We start from the raw sequence: 15,699 nt of genomic DNA, 5'->3' as shown, positions 1-15,699 counted from the left end.
AACATGGGGACAGGACCCATGGGCAGGAAGAGCTGCTACCCCGGGGTTGTGAGGGGTGGCAGGTTGTGTACCATGGAGTTGGGGGTAGGTAAGGAAAAGGAAGGTTTCAATAGAACTTTCGTATGGTAAAGAGGACCTACAAGATACCTGATACCAGAGGCCCTGCCATTGCCAAGGTCATTTTGTCCTCTAGCAAGGTATTAACATTAAGATGGGTGGGAGATTCCCAAAGAATGTCACATATGTCCCACCCAGGAGTGGGGGTGGGGGAAAGTTGGAGGGTGTCAGCTTTTGCTTTGTCCTCAGCCAGCCTTCTGTTCCCTCATCACTACCAAGTGGGGACTGGGTTGGGGACACTGTTGACAGTCTTGATGCATAAGGCAGATCACGGCAGGTGGGAGGGTGGCGATGCCATAGCCGCAAAGGGTGGCCACGGTGGAGAGGCCCTGGCGGGTTGTCCTCGCCTTGGATGCCCCAGGGCCCATGTGCATTTCCCAGAGCAGGGTGTACAGAGTGGCTGGTGGATTCAGGCATTGGGTGGGAACAGGGCAGGGCAGCCAGGGTGGTCTGTGCTCTGTCCCACACTTGACAGATGTGGCCTGGGAACTGCAGGGGTTTTGTGACTTTGTCCTTTAGTGAAGTGAGCATCCATCGTCCTGCCCTCCTGCCCTCCCACCCTCCCCTTGTGCACCCCCACTGCCGATGCCCCAGAGGTCAGTGAAGGTGGTCAGCTTCCACCCCGGGAGGTGGTCAGTACGGCACAGAGGGCCCATGACCAGACACGTGGCCTGAGCCCACCTCCTTCCTCAAGAGCCCCAGGCCAACTGTGCCTAGAGTGTCCATTGCATGTGACCTGCTCAGCCCCACTCTTGCTGCACGGATCGACACACTTATGTGGAGGCTGCAGTGGCCATGGGAGGAGGTGGGTGCTGGCATGGGCGCTTGCTGGACCCGGCCCTCTCATTCTCACCATGGACAGCTCCCAGAGGGGAACTTCCATGCCTTTCTTGCCCGCCCTGTGCTGGGACCACCTTACTTGTCATTCTCTGTGCATCTGACCTGGTCTGGGAGACCAGTAGCCCAGCAGGACTCAGTGCTCAGCAACCATGTCAAGTGGCTGGGTGATGAGGGCCCTGTGCTCTGAGTGGACACCTGCATGGGCAGGTGGCTCCCGCAGGTGGGCTTGGGCCCGTTGGTGCCTGAACAGCTCTCCTGCCTCCTGGGACCACAGGGTCAGAGCCTCCCTCCCTAGACACAGCCCTCAAGGACAGGTGGTGGCCAGGGCAACTGAGGGAGTTGGCCGTCAACAAGCAACCCCAGAAAGGTGCCAGAAAGAAGTCAGGGTCAAGGAGAAGAGCTTCTCATCGCAGTCATGGCCAGTCCCTGACCAAGCACAGCAGGAGTCGATGTCTAATCCATGGGTCTTCATGCTTTCTAGCTTTTTGCCTTTAAAAATTTCTGAAGACTTAGCTAGATAGCTTAAGAAATGAGCCAGGGGCTGTGGGGAGGAAGAACAGGAGCAGAATGTGAAGCCACCTGGGGCCAGGTTGGGTGCAGCGGGAGGGACTTCCTGGCCGCCCCTCCCAGCCCTTTCTTTACAACGTTCAGCTTGGAGGCTTAGGTCCCGATGTGGCGTTCTCTGCACCTGCAGGCCGGAAGGTGGCTCACAGGCCAGGAAGAGACCTTCTCTAGTTTGCAGAGAAGGCAGTTTCAAGGAAGATTTACTATGGTATTTACTACGAGTGGGAACATTTTCAGCTCCCAGCCATTTGAACTATTTTTAAATGCACACTCAGCACATAAAAGTAGGCAAATGGGATCTTTGGTGCTTTGTTCAGAAGCCTCTGTTGCCCTGGGGCATCCCACTGTGTCTGGAGGTGTATGGGGATGGGCTGTGGGGGTGGGGAGTGGTGTTTGCAGGCACAGTGAGGTCATTGCCAAGGGTCTCAGATCTTAGCTCTGAGGCCCCTGGGAGGCTGGAGCCCTGACTAACTCCTGTCCTGACCCTGTGCTGGGGATGGTGATAAAGTCTTAGAATATAAGTGAGGTTCAGTGGGGTGCGGTCCGGAGCTGATGACCAAGAAAGAGTTCTTGAGACATCTTTGGTGCAAAATGGTGGTTTATTAAAGCATGGGACAGGACCCGTGGGTAGAAGAGCTGCTGCCCTGGGGTTGTGAGGGGTGGCAGGTTATGTACCATGGGGGGCGGGGGAAGGAAAAGGGAGGTTTCAATAGAACTTTCATATGCTAAAGAGGACCTACAAGATACCAGAGACCTTGTAGCCTTGCCATTGTCAAGGTCATTTTTCCCTCTAGCAAGGTATTAACGTTAAGATAGGTGGGAGATTCCTAAAGAATGTCACATCTGTCCCACCCAGGAGTGGGGGTGGGGGAAGGTTGGAAGGTGTCAGCTTTTGCTTTGTCCTTAGCCAGCTTTCTATTCTCTCATCAATGGGACCATGGAGATCACCAGGCAGTGAGAGATTTGGCACCCTGTGGCTCCCATCTGACCTTCTCTGTCCTCCTGTCCACAGCACGGAGAAGGGAGATGTCATTTGCTACTACGGGAACCGGGGGGAGCCCGAGCCAGTCGTCCTGGCACCAGGTAAGCCTACTCTGGCGGGCGGTGACAAGGTGGGGGCTGTTTCTGTGGGGACACTTCTGTAATTTTCAGAACCCAGGCCCCGGTCACATTTCTCTCCAGGGATTATGCTCCTTGGCCTTTGGTGTGCCTTATGCCCCCATAGTGGCCCATGGCCTACACTTGGTCCACAAGTCAGGGCACCCACGGCAGGGCTACCTTCCCCTAGCCCAGAGCCGGTGACTGCCCAGAGAGAACTGAAAACTGACAGTGTTTACAAAAGGACACAGAGGTCTCTTCTACCCCCAGTTCTGTGCGTTGGCCCAGAGGCCTTTGTGGAAGTATCTGGAAACTGCCCCTGTGATGCCCTCTCGCAGTTCTCAGTATTTGAGATCCTGTGACTGGAGATGCTTGTTTTCTGCTAAAGGGAGGAAGGAAGGGACACAGAGGGGGAAGGTGGAAGGGAGGGAGTGAGGTTGTTTCAAGTATATCAGGTTGTTTCCCTGAGCTTGACCCTGCCTGATCATATCACTTTTTAAAATTAACAGCTTTAATGAGATGTAATTCAGATATCATACTGTTGGGTCCATGGTCAAAGGAGCAAGACTGATACAAAGCGAAGATCAAGTAAAGCTTTATTTCGCTCTAACCATTGAGAATCAAACTGACCAGCCAGGGCCGTATCTTGCAAAGAGGCGACGACCGTCTGCCTTACAGACTAACTTTTAAGGGAGAAGGCCATGTGGTTGGACCTGGCCATGCACGGTGACCAATGAGATTTTAATGCAGAGAAAGCTGCACAGTCCTGCTAGGTCACACGTAAGTGACCAATTGAATTACAATTTACCCTATAGTAGATAGTTGAACTAGCCTATCACCTTGGTCAGAATGGGCGCCCAAAGGGCGGGGCCCATACTCCTTGGTAGCTAGGAGACAGTATGCGCCCCCCATCGATTGGATACCTCCACCTGGCCTGACCCACCTTTGTATTTGGGCTTTGTTACCTGGGACTGATTTCCAGGACTTGTTTTTAAGTAAGTTCCCTGAAGGGGGAGGGGCAGGGCCAGGATGGAGCTGCTCTGGCTAAACAGGCCCTTACAATACAATGTACTCACATACACTGTATCATTCGGTAGGTTTTAGTCTATCTGCAAAGGTGTGCAACTATCACTGATATGGAACCCCGTGACATTTTCATCACCCCAAAAGAAACCCCTGTCCCCATTAGCAGTCACCCCCCCACTCCCCTCCACCACTCAGTCCCAGACAGCCACTAACCTCCTTTCTGTCTCTCTGCATTTGCTTATTCTGAACATTTCATGCAAGTGTAATCAGCCAATATGTGGCCTTTTGTGATTTCTTTTTCCTTACTTCCATCCTTTCTTCTTTTTAATTAACATATAATGTATTATTTGTTTCAGGGATACAGATCTGTGATTCATCAGTCTTACAGAATTCACAGTGCTCACCATAGCACATACCCTCCCCAATGTCCATCCCCCAGCCACCCCATCCCTCTCACCTCCCTCCCCTCCAGCAACCCTCAGTTTGTTTCCTGAGATTGAGTCTCTTATGGTTTCTCTCCCTCTCTGGTTTCATCTTGTTTCATTTTTTGCTCCCTTCCCCTATGATCCTCTGTCTTGTTTCTCAAATTCCTGATAATCAGTGAGATCATATGATAATTGTCTTTCTCTGATTGACTTATTTTGCTCAGCATAATACCCTCTAGTTCCATCCATGTCATTGCAAATGGCAAGATTTTGATGGCTGCATAGTATTCCATTGTGTATATATACCACATTTTTTTTTTTTTTTTTTTTTTGACAGAGAGAGATCACAAGCAGACAGAGAGGCAGGCAGAGAGAGAGAGGGAAGCAGGCTCCCTGCCGAGCAGAGAGCCCGATGCGGGACTCGATCCCAGGACCCTGAGATCATGACCTGAGCCGAAGGCAGCGGCTCAACCCACTGAGCCACCCAGGCGCCCTATATACCACATTTTTTTTTATCCATCCACCTGTTGTTGGACATCTAGGCTTTTTCCATAGTTTGGCTATTGTGGACATTGCTGCTATAAACATTGTGGTGCAGGTACCCCTTTGGACCACTACATGTGTATCTTTGGGGTAGATACCCAGTAGTGCAATTGCTGGGTCGTAGGGTAGCTCTATTTTCAATTTTTTGAGGAACCTCCATGCTGTTTTCCAGAGTGGCTGCGCCAGCTTGCATTCCCACCAACAGTGTAGGAGGGTTCCCCTTTCTCTGCACCCTCGCCCATACCTGTCATTTCCTGACTGATTAATTTTAGCCATTCTGACTAGTGTGAGGTGGTATCTCACTGTGGCTTTGATTTGTATTTGACTGACTTCTTTCTTAACATCATGTTTTCAAGGTCTCTCTGTGTTGTAGCACAAATTAGGGTTTCATTCCTTTTTAGAGCTGAATAATATTCCATTGTCTAGATAGTCTACATTTCATTTTCCCGTTCATCTGGCTGATGGACCCTTAGGTTGTTTTCAGCTTTCGGCCATCGTGGATCATGCTGTTGTAGACATTTGTTCTAAGTTTTTGCACAGATCTGTGTTTTCCTCTTTTTTATGCATATACTTAGGAGTGGTGGTGCTGGATGGTAAGGTGACTGTTTAACCCCTTTGGGGAACTGCCAAACTGTTTTCCAAAGCAGCTCTACCATATACATTCCCACCAGCAGTATATGAGGTTCCAGTTTTTCCACATCCTCACCAGCAGTTATTATTGTTTTTTTTAAAGATTGTTAAAATTAAAAAAATAATAATAATCTCTATACCCAGTGTGGGCCTCAAACTCAAGACCCCGAGATCAAGAGTCTCATGATCCCCTGACAGAGACAGCCAGGCGCCCCTGTCTGTCTTTTTGATTACAGCCATCCTAGTGGGTGTAAAGTAGTGTCTCCTGGTGATTTTGATTTGCCTTTCTCTGATGGCAAATGATGTTGAGCATCTTTTCATGTGCTTATGGGTCATTTGTATGTCTTCTTTGAAGAAATGCCTGTTTAGACCCTTTGACCATTTTTAAATTGGGTTGCTTGTATTTTTATTTTTGAGTTGTAGTTCTTTTTCTCTTCTTTTGAGGTTTTATTTTTTAATTTTTTAAAGATTTTATTTACTTAAGGATGCCTGGGTGGCTCAGTCAGTTAAGCGTCTGCCTTCAGCTCAGGTCATGATCCCAGAGTTCTGGGATCAAGTTCTACATTGGGCCCCTTGCTCAGCAGGAGGGGCGGGAATGCTTCTCCCTCTCCCTCTGCTGCTCCCCCTATTCATACTCTCTCTCTCTTACTTTGTCAAATCAATAACATCTCAAAAAGAAAAAGATTTTATTTATTTATTTATTAAGAGAGAGCATGAGTGGGGGAAAGGGGCAGAGGGAGAAGCAGACATCCTGCTGAGCAGGGAGCCTGATGCAAGACTTGATCCCAGGACACTGGGATCATGATTTGAGCCAAGGGCAGACACCCAGGTGCCCCTAAAATTTTATTTTATTTCTTTTATATTTTTTAAAGATTTTATTTATTTATTTGTCAGAGAGAGAGAGAGAAAGCATAGGCAGGCAGAGTGGCAGCAGAGGCCCATTCTGATGTTGGCCGACTCCCTAACCACTGACTGATATCCAGCAGGTATCCCTCTGGCCTCAGGTTGCTATTCTCCCACTCTTGACCTTCTTAGGGAGATTGACACTTTGCAGCTTTTTCCTGACTTAGAGATGGGAGTGAGATGGGGAGGTGGTTCCTTCTTGAGGTTCCCCTTTCTTTTGCCTCATTGGAATTCAGTTTGTCAATTTCCTATCATTCTGTCCATCAAGCCTGCTTGGTGCTTGTGCCTTAAGTCTCCTGTGAGTGCCCTGCTATGCTGAGTTCTCACCCTTTGCCACACAGATGGGTTAGGAATGTGCATGGAGAAGATGCTGAAGTGTGGGGTGGTCTGGGCTCTGTGTCCCTGCCCATACTCCTAGTCCCTTGCCCAGTGCTGGATAGGTGGGTAATCTCTGAATTAGTGACATTTACCCTGAATTCCCACAATGGGGCCTCTGCCCTGGCTGGGCTGTCCCCTTCCCTGCAGGAACGTATGGACTAAGCAATGCGCTGCTGGAGACGCCCTGGAAGAAGCTGTGCTTTGGGAAGCAGCTCTTCCTGGAGGCCGTGGAGCGGAGCCAGGCTCTCCCCAAGGATGTCCTCATTGCCCAGCTCCTGCATGTGCTCAACAATGATGAGGCGTGAGTGGGCGGAGCCTGCTGGGACAAGGAGAGGGTCCCACTTCTTCTCTAGTCCTGGGACATAAAGGCAGGCTGGCTGTGCTGCCCTGGGAGGCTTGTGGAGGTGACTGGGAACAGCTCCTCAGCCCGGGGGTGCCCAGTAGACATACTGTTCTTTGCTCTTCTCCTAACTGCTCCCCTCCTGGGTCAGTATACTTGGAAGCTCAATGCTCTCAGAGGCTTGGTGTGGACCTTTGTGGGGCAGAGAGTAGCTGGAGGTTCCCCATGTCTGCACACAACTGGTGGGAGATTCTAGAAAGCTCCAGGTGCTCAGCAAACCACAGAAGCAAGCAGCCAGCCTGGAAGTATGTCTGGGGGTTAACTGTCCTTCCCACATGCTGTCCTATGAGTGCTGTGGCACAGACACACCTGTCCCAGGAATCGCCTGGGGGAAAGGAACTCCTGACCCAACTTCCCTAAGGTACCTCCATGGCCTCTGCACACAGTACTTGGCTCAGGGATGCCCACCCCCTCCACCCCCACCCCCACCCCTGCCACATGTCATGGCCATCCCACCTGGGAGTCAGAGGTGCTGGCCATGCTACCTTCCTCCCATGCTGCAGTGTCACCCATACTCAGGCCAGGCCCCTATCCTGCCTAGATGACCCGATAACCCCTCAGAGAACCCCAAAGGGCTGCCTCCTGCTTCTCTCTCCTGGAACCCTTCCCTGCCCCTTGCTTACTCTCCATCTCTTTTTGGAACCATGATCTTTTTGGAACCACGAACCATGGGACCTTCAGCCTCAGCATAGCCACCCCTCAGGGAAGCCCTAATTGGGCTGGTCCAGCATCCCATGCTCAACTGTATGTAAGTCATGTGGCCCTCAGTCTCTTTTCTGTCACTCCTGCTGGCCTGAAATGGGGTCCTGGCCGCTTTGACAGTTGTGGTCCCAGCGCCAGCTTCAGTGACTGGCAAGTTGCAGGGCTCAAGTGGGCTCCTGTCATGTGGAGAGATGCCCATAGGGTACCTCTTGGGGCAGGCAATGTGTGTGTGTATGTGGCTGGGGGCCCCTCAGCAAGGCCCCTGCCCCACAGCACCCCAACCGCTCAGACCTCACCAAGACAGGTAGGTGAGTTTGCTCTAAGAGATGACATCTGTCCTTCCCCGGGGGCAGGGGGTACGGGGAGTTGTTGCCTGCACAGGTCTGACCAGATGGACCACCTCCCCCCACAGCATTTGCTGATTCAACAGAGCCTTCCCCAGTGCTGAGCTCATAGGTGCTCCTGTCCCTGGGTCCTTGGAAAGCACCTGGGGGCCCTGGTAGGGGGAGCTGGCCTGGCAGTCCCTGTCTGGCAGCCTGGGCCCAGTGACGGAGCCCTAAATAAAAGACTGGACTGAGACTTGAGGCCTTCAGCAGAAAAGTGCCCAGAAAACCCTGTGGCTCCCAAACCACCTTGTGAGGCTGGTAGGCTCCTTGGGCACTGCAGGCCTTGAGGATGGCAGGTGGGGCTGTGGGTGGATGGGAGGGGGTGGCAGTGACCCCTCCTCTGTCCTTCCAGGCAGCTGCCAGACCCGGCCATTGAGGACCAGGGCAGGGAGTATGTGCAGCCCTTTCTGAGCAAGTACGCGGCTGTGTGTGTACGCTGCCCGGGCTATGGCACCAGGTATGAGGGGCTGCTGGGTGCGTTCAGTCCTGTCCCATGAGGAGCCCTGCCTTCCCTGAACTTTCTGGATCCCAGAGCCTCTGCCCTGTTTACAGGCAGCTGCCATTTCAGCTTGTGGGGCTATGGGGCCAGCAGACACCACAGGTGACGGCTATGCGCAAAATGCTCACTGGCCCCCAGGGGCGCTGCAATGTTTCCTGGGCTGCTTCCTGCTCCCTATGCAGCCATGAGGGGGCTGGGATGGCTGTGGGCGCCCTCAGGTTGCCAGATCCCTGTGGGGCCAGAGGTCTCACTTCCTGGCTCTTCCCCTCACTTCGCCCTATGTCCTTGGGTCTGTTACATTCTGTGTGTGACCAGGGCAGAATTAGGTCATTTCAGCCTGGGGACATCACCCAAGAAAGGGGCAACTTTTGGTCTCAGCCACAAGGGGGGAGGGAATGCCTGGGAAGGAGAAACTGTTGGCATGGGTGTCTGCTGTCCCAATAAGTTCCTTCTGTGCCTCTTTCCCTCCTGGGCAGAGGAAGATTGGCTCTGTGTGCCTGGGAGGTCTATCCCATCCCTGTGATTCTGTCTGGGGCAGCCTACCTGCTGTACTTGGAGGTGGGTGGGCTGCTGGCCCAGCCAGGACGCCCTAGGAGTGCTGTTGTGCACCTGGCCCACCTGGCCTGGAGACAGACTGTGGCCTTGGGCAAAGCAACATCTTCCTGGATTCGGCTTGAACCAGACCCCGTGGGTACCAGCCTTGTGCCGGCCTGGTGACCGGCAGTGTGGACTGTGATGGATAGGCCAAGCTCTTGGGGGCCGGTGGCCACTAAGGACTCAGGGATGGGGTGCATGGGTGGTGACAAGTGCTGAGAGATGCCACGATGATATCACATGTACTCTGGGTACATGGTGAGGTTAACACATAATGCTTGGTTTTCGAGTTCAGGTTGGCCCGAGTCTTCCATCCTCCCGCAGATGACAGCTTCAAGCCCTCTAGCTGGGGGATGGGATGGTAGGCAGGGCCAGGGTGGTGCCAGGGCCCAGCACTGGTGCTCCAGAGCCCACGGGTTGTATGCTTGAATGGTGGCCTTTCCATTTCAGGCTTTTCCCTTGGCAGGTGGCAGGGCATCTGTTCTCTCAGGCTTCTTCAGCACAGACTTGTTTTCTCGACTAAATTACATGCTTATGTGTAGCCACGTGCATGAGGCAGAGTGCCAGGTCTGTTCCCTGGCTAGGTGTGTGGCTGCTGGGTCCAATCCTGACTGGGACCCCCAGTCTTCAGCATGCGTGTGCCTACTCTGGGTATCAGCCTATACCGGGGCTGCTTGGGGACCTGGTACCTGCCCTCTCTCAGGGGGAGGCAGGTGGTAACAAAGTGAGGACTGTCCTTAGGAACAGCTGGCAGGAGGAGAGAAGGTGTGCTGAGCATTTGGGATGGGTAGTCGGGGAGGAAGACAGGAGAGGGTTCCTGGTAACAGAGACCTCATTTGGGGTTCTACCAGGCAGAGGGCTGAACATGGGCCCCCTGCTCTCTTTCAGAACCAACACCATCATCCTTGTGGACGCAGATGGGCACGTGACCTTCACAGAGCGTAGCATGCTGGACAAGGACCCCTCCTGCTGGGAGACCAGCACCCACGAGTTCAAGCTGCAGAGCTAACCCCTCTCCATGGGTGTGGCCATTGGGCTCCTGGAAGGCCCTGCCTTGAGGACCAGTATGGATAGGAGCCTCCTGTAGCCACACACACTGCCTGTGCCTTGGGCAGGACCAGGGCCCTCTGGTGTTTTTGTAACCTGTCCGTGTCCGCGTGTCCAGCTCAGGGTCTGCCCTTACGCCAGTGGGAGTGACAAGAGTCCCGCAGCCCGGCTCGGGGCAGGCCCAGGTGTGCTGTGCGTGTGTGAAAGCACCTGGGCCTGCACCCTGTCCAAGCATAGAGGCACACACTCAAGGCACATGCTTCCATGCATACCTGCAGGTGCATGGGCACACGTACACATGTATAGGTACCAGATGGGCACACGCATGCTCAAACGCACACACCGATCCTAGCGTACACACATATGCATGCCAGACAGAGATGTGCCTCTCACATCTGCAGGCGCTGCTGGCCAGTGGGTCTTTGCTTCGATCAAAACAACAGGGTTTTGTGTTTAAAAGACTTGTGTTTAAAAGTGGCTCCCTCTCTCCTGGGCGTGGTCTACTTCTGGACAGTTAGACTTGCTCTTGGAGAGGGGGCTGAAGGATGACAAGAACCCTAGGAAAACCCACTGTCATAACAGAAGCACAGGCTGGTTGGTGGTCTTTTGTGCCCTGGAGGGGGGTGGTCTCCTGTGTGCATGGGGTAGTCCTGTTGGGGGAGGAGGGTGGTCCTGCCTGAAGCACCAGGGGTCCTGTGTATGCTGGGGCACCTTGGTAGGCTCTCAGGCACCTACCTGCCCACTGGAGGTCATGGGTCTTGGGAAGGCCCTCTCAATGAGGGGACACAGCCAACCCTTGCTGTTTCCCTTCTCCTTGGGGAGTCAGACTTCATAGGAATCTGTACTTGAATGTGAGACCATGATAATAAAATTCTGAGGCTGTGGTGAGTCAGTGCATTTCAGGTCCTTGTGTGTTGGGGGACAACTGTGCAAAGGCTCAGTAGGGCTGCTCTCCTGGTCTACAGGAGCTCCCAAGGCACACCCACCAGAACAAGCCTCTTTCCACTTTCTTCTTTTGCTCATGGGTCCCTGAGCACCATGATGGAAACCTGAGGGGCCATTGGCCTGTCCATCCATCTGTCCTTGGGCAGAGGCTGGGGTTGGTGAGAGCCTGTGTGCATGGGACATGGTGGGTGCCAGTTACAGGGCATCCTGAGCTGGGCTGAGGGGCCAGGGACTCATCTGGGTATAGTGGGGAGCCCTTGGGGACTACCCCATGGAATGGTGTGGTCAGGCCTACACTTGGGGTAGACTCTAGAGGCCAGGGGATGGTAGGAATTGATGGGTTTTGGGGCAAGGGGGCAAGTGGAGTCTCTCAACTCTAAGACCCTGGTTTGTGGCAAGTAGTCAGGAGTTCCTGTCCCTAGCCCAGACTGAACATCAAGGGGTTCCATGTGTGTCCAGTGCTGAGACCCAGGCTTCCATTGGCCTTTGCAGCTGGCCCCCCAACTTGGCCTTTGTAGAGCCAATGAGCGCTTGGGGTGGGGTGTGGACCTGTACCCGGCCCCACTTGCCTTTTCAACCCTTCCCTCTCTTCACCCTGAGCACCCCTCAGGGTCCTGATGCCCTCCTTGGCTCACTTTGAACTCGAGGAAAAGTACTTGAGCATGGTCAGGTTTGAATGGGCCCCTCAGTGGTGGCATAGCCCACACCCCCAGGCCCAGGGATAAACGCTTGTTGGCTGAGCCATATCAAGCCAGGCTGTCAGCCCGGGCACTGCTGATGCCCTTCGTCTGCCTCAGTACCCCATGCCGGCACCCACTCTGGCCGGCATGTCTGCCCTCATGGGGCACCACTGGGCAGGTGCAAAGCCATCTGATGTTTTTCTCTACCCCAGGGACAGGGCCTGTACAGGGATACCCCAGCCCTCAACTATCCTGGGCTCCCCAAGTGCCTGAGCCCCCTAAAGAAAGGGCAGCCCAAGATGTAATTCTATTATGCGTTAAGTTGTGTGCCCCCCAAAAGATCTGTTGGCCCTAGCCCCTGTATCTCAAAATGTGACCTTAGGGTCTTTACAGAAGTAATCAAGATAAAATGAAGTCATTAGAGTGGGCCCTAATCAAGTATGACTGATGTCCTTATAAAAAAGGGAAAATTTGGACATGGGGACAAGGCATGCAGGCAGGCAGAATGCCCTATAAGGACTGAACTATGCTCTCCCATGCCAAGAAGCTACCAGAAGCTGAGAGAGACTGGGAACAGATCCTTCCCTGGTGCCTTTAGAGGGAGCATGGCTTTTTGATGGCTCTTTGATCTCAAACTTCTGGCCTCCAGAACTGTGAGACAATAAATTTCTGTGGTTTAAGCCACTCGTTTGTGGTACTCTGTTATGGCAGCTCTAGCAAACTAATACATTTGTGACCTTCATTTTACAGATGAGGAAATTGAGGCTTGAGGAGCTACCATAACAGTGTCTCAGTCCCTGGGGACATAGGGAGGCAGAGCCATGGGGCCAGGAAGGAGCAGGATGAGGATAAGGCATGTCTTGGGGTTTTTCCCCCTTGTAGACTCATGGTCCTCCTATGTTGGTTTCACCTGCTGCCCTGCACCCCCCCCCCCCAATCATGTCATTTATCTTGCCTCTGCCACTGCCCTTGGTTGTACTTTCTGCACAGCTTCTGCCCCAGGGCCTTGGCACTTGCTGCCCCTTCTGGTTGAAGAACTATTTCCCCCAAATACCGAAACCACACTCTCCCTCACATCCTGCAGCTCTTTGGTAAAGTCTTGGGGGAGGCATCCTATCTGAAGCTGCAGTCAGCCCTGCCTTGGTCCCTGCTCTATTTTCTATAGCAGTTAGCATGGTGATACGCTATGTGTTTTGCTTGATTGTTTCTTGTGTGTCTCCCTGTCAGAACAAGAGCTTTAGGAAAGCAAGGCCATTCCTGTCTTGTCCATCACTGTATCCTGATGCCCAGGCCAGGTAGACATTTGAACCAAAAATGACATTGCTGGCACTTCCCAAGCCCCCATTTATTTAGGCCTTGAAGTGAGACCCTTTGTGTGGTTAGAAGGGACCCTGGGAAGCTGCATGTTGTAGAAGTGCTTTTTTTTTTAAAGATTTTATTTATTTATTTGACAGCGAGAGAGAGAAGAGAGAACAGGAAGATGAGCAGGAGGAGTGGGAGAGGGAGAAGCAGGCTTCCCGCCAAGCAGGGAACCTGATGTGGGACTCAATCCCAGAACCCTGGGATCATGACCTACGCCGAAGACAGACGCTTAACGACTGAGCCACCCAGGCTCCCCTAGAAGTGCTTTTGACATGCCACACAGGAAGGGCTGGATCTGACCTTGGCATGGCTTAGCTAGTCATCAGATGTGTTGGATCCATGAGTCCCCGACATGGTCCTCTTTTTCCAGATGGAGGGGGAATTTACCTCCTTTTCAGATGCCCCTTCCTAGATGAACTGCTTCTGCTCTCTGGCTCTAAGTCAGCCAGTTGAAGCGTGTTGGCCTGGAGGCAAGAGGTGTGGAAATGACTTGATATGGAAGCCAAGTCTGAGTAAACAAGACCATCTCAGGAATGCAGCCTGGCCTTGAGGCTTGTCTTGGCAGGCCTGAGATCCCTGCCTTCAGCCTGCAGAGACACCTCCCTCCCCACCCCACCTCAAACACCTTATCTTTTGGTCTCATCTGCCAGCAGTTAGCATCATCCAGGCCCTTTAGCGGAGACCTGCCTCATGGGTGAGCTGGGCTCAAGTGGAAAACTAGGAACCAGAGGGAAAAGTTTCTTCCCTCAGTTTGGGCTAGAGCTCCAGCTTCTAGGCATCCACCTAAGGCTGGAGTCAGATGGGAACTGTAGGGAGGTCGTGTGGGAAGGCCATGTGGGAAGCCAGCTATAGTGTGTTGGTGTGAGGTCTCAAGTCTGAGGCAACTCACCAAGCAACAAAGTGTGGAGAGTTCACTAAGGCTGGATGGTGGCATGCCAAGGGTTCCCATGAGCTCTGACCACTGGGCCAAGGAAAGCAGTTGGCCCAGCCACAGGGAGACTGGCTTCCCCTGGCCAAGTCCAGGAGCTAGAACCTCATGGGGCTTGGTCACATTTTTATTGTGAAGTGCCTGATGCTGACCACTGGGGCAACTGGGTGAACAGAAAGGGGCAGAAAGGGAGGGAAGGGCCTGGATAGGCCTCTACCTTCCTCAACTAGCAACATTCTCTCTCCCCACCTTTTTTAATCTTTTCATTTTCATTTTGAAATGATTTCAACTTACTAAAAACTGGTCACCCAGTTCCCCCAAATGTTAACACCCTATCTCTAACTACAGTAAAATGATAACAACCAGGAAATTCGCACTGATACTACTACCAGCTAATTTACAAACCTGATTTGAATTTTGCCAGTTGTCCTACTTCTCTTTCTTGAGCCAGGTTCCAATACAGGGTCCAGATCCCACTTCACACTTACTTGTGCCTCCTGTAATTTAAGACAGGTCCTTAGTTTACCTTTGACTTGAATGATCTTGACACTTGAAAAGCACCTGCCAGTTTTTTGTTTGAATGCCCCTCATTTGGGTTCGTCTAATCTTTAAGGTTTTGCCTTTTGGTTAGAAATACCAACAAGTGATGCATGTCCCTCTCAGGAGGGCCACAATATGTCCCTTTACTGGTGCTGACTTTTGTCTTCATTTTTATTGAGGTATCATTAGTTTACTATACAACGAACATCTTCAAGGTATAAATTTGATGTTTGGATGTGTGTACATTTGTTGGTGACCTCGATCACTTGGCTACCTGGTTGTCTCTGAGGTTTTTCTCCACTGCAGTTACTATTTTAGGTTTGACATTAGTGTCTTGGGGAGAAACTGTGCAACTCTGTAAAGCAATAAAAAAGCCCGCTACCAGTTCTCATACTTCTGCCCGCTATTTTTTAGCATCCGTGATTTTTGTCTGCAGTAGGTTTGTGCTGGCTGCCAAAACGGAGATTTCCTACTTCCATTATTCCTTCCACATTTATTCACTGGAATTCTGGCTAAGGAAGAGCTCTCTCTTCTCCGTTTACCCATACCCTCCCTTTTCTGAGGTTACTGTAATGTCATTAGCAAGTGGAAAAATGCCGGACAGTTTAGCGTATTTGTCCTTTTTCCCCATTGATTATGCTAATGCTTTTAATTGGAAACGTAATGACCGTGTGCCTACGGTCCCGCCCGCACTACGTAAAACCACGGAGGCGCCCTCTGCTCCCGGCGTTCCCCGCGCGGCCGGCTTCCCCGCGCTTCCCGCGTTTTCCCGTTCCCGGCATCCCCTGCGCTCCCCGTTCCCCAGCATTCCCTGCGCTTCCCGCGCTCTCCTGTTCCCGGCATCCCCTGCGCTCCCCGTTCCCGGCGCTCCTCGCGGCCTCCGCCCTCCGCGCGGTGGGCCCCGCCCCAGGGGCGACCGTAGCGCGTCCGCGGCTCTTGGTCCCGCCCACGCGGCCGCGGCTATTGGGCGGCGTGCCGTGGGCCGCGAGCGCCACGCGCTGCCAATTGGCGGCCTCTGCAGCCCGCTCCACGATTCCCCCAATGCGGGGCGCCCGCGTGCTGGGATTGGCCACGAGTCTCCAAGGCCCGCCC

The 15,699-nt window shown here is 52.8% G+C and overlaps 1 protein-coding gene across 6 annotated transcripts in view; it reads left to right on the top strand.

The window, feature by feature from the left end:
- TANGO2 (transport and golgi organization 2 homolog) overlaps window positions 1-11,044 on the top strand; it is a 40,802-nt gene extending 29,758 nt beyond the window's left edge. For 4 of the 6 annotated variants that reach the window (XM_047697324.1, XM_047697325.1, XM_047697326.1 and 1 more), the window contains 4 exons: window positions 2,534-2,604; window positions 6,672-6,825; window positions 8,365-8,469; window positions 9,994-11,044. In XM_047697324.1, the coding sequence (XP_047553280.1) occupies window positions 2,534-2,604; window positions 6,672-6,825; window positions 8,365-8,469; window positions 9,994-10,114 (451 nt within the window). In that variant the 3' untranslated portion in view covers window positions 10,115-11,044. Of the gene's footprint in view, window positions 1-2,533; window positions 2,605-6,671; window positions 6,826-8,364; window positions 8,470-9,993 lie in introns of those variants that run through there. The other 2 variants (XM_047697323.1, XM_047697327.1) reach the window with 2 other exon arrangements.
- The last annotated feature ends 4,655 nt before the right edge of the window (window positions 11,045-15,699 follow it).

Source organism: Lutra lutra, chromosome 12, assembly GCF_902655055.1.
Source record: "Lutra lutra chromosome 12, mLutLut1.2, whole genome shotgun sequence".
Classification (NCBI taxonomy): Eukaryota; Metazoa; Chordata; class Mammalia; order Carnivora; family Mustelidae; genus Lutra; species Lutra lutra.
This window is presented reverse-complemented; position numbering and strand designations above follow the sequence as displayed.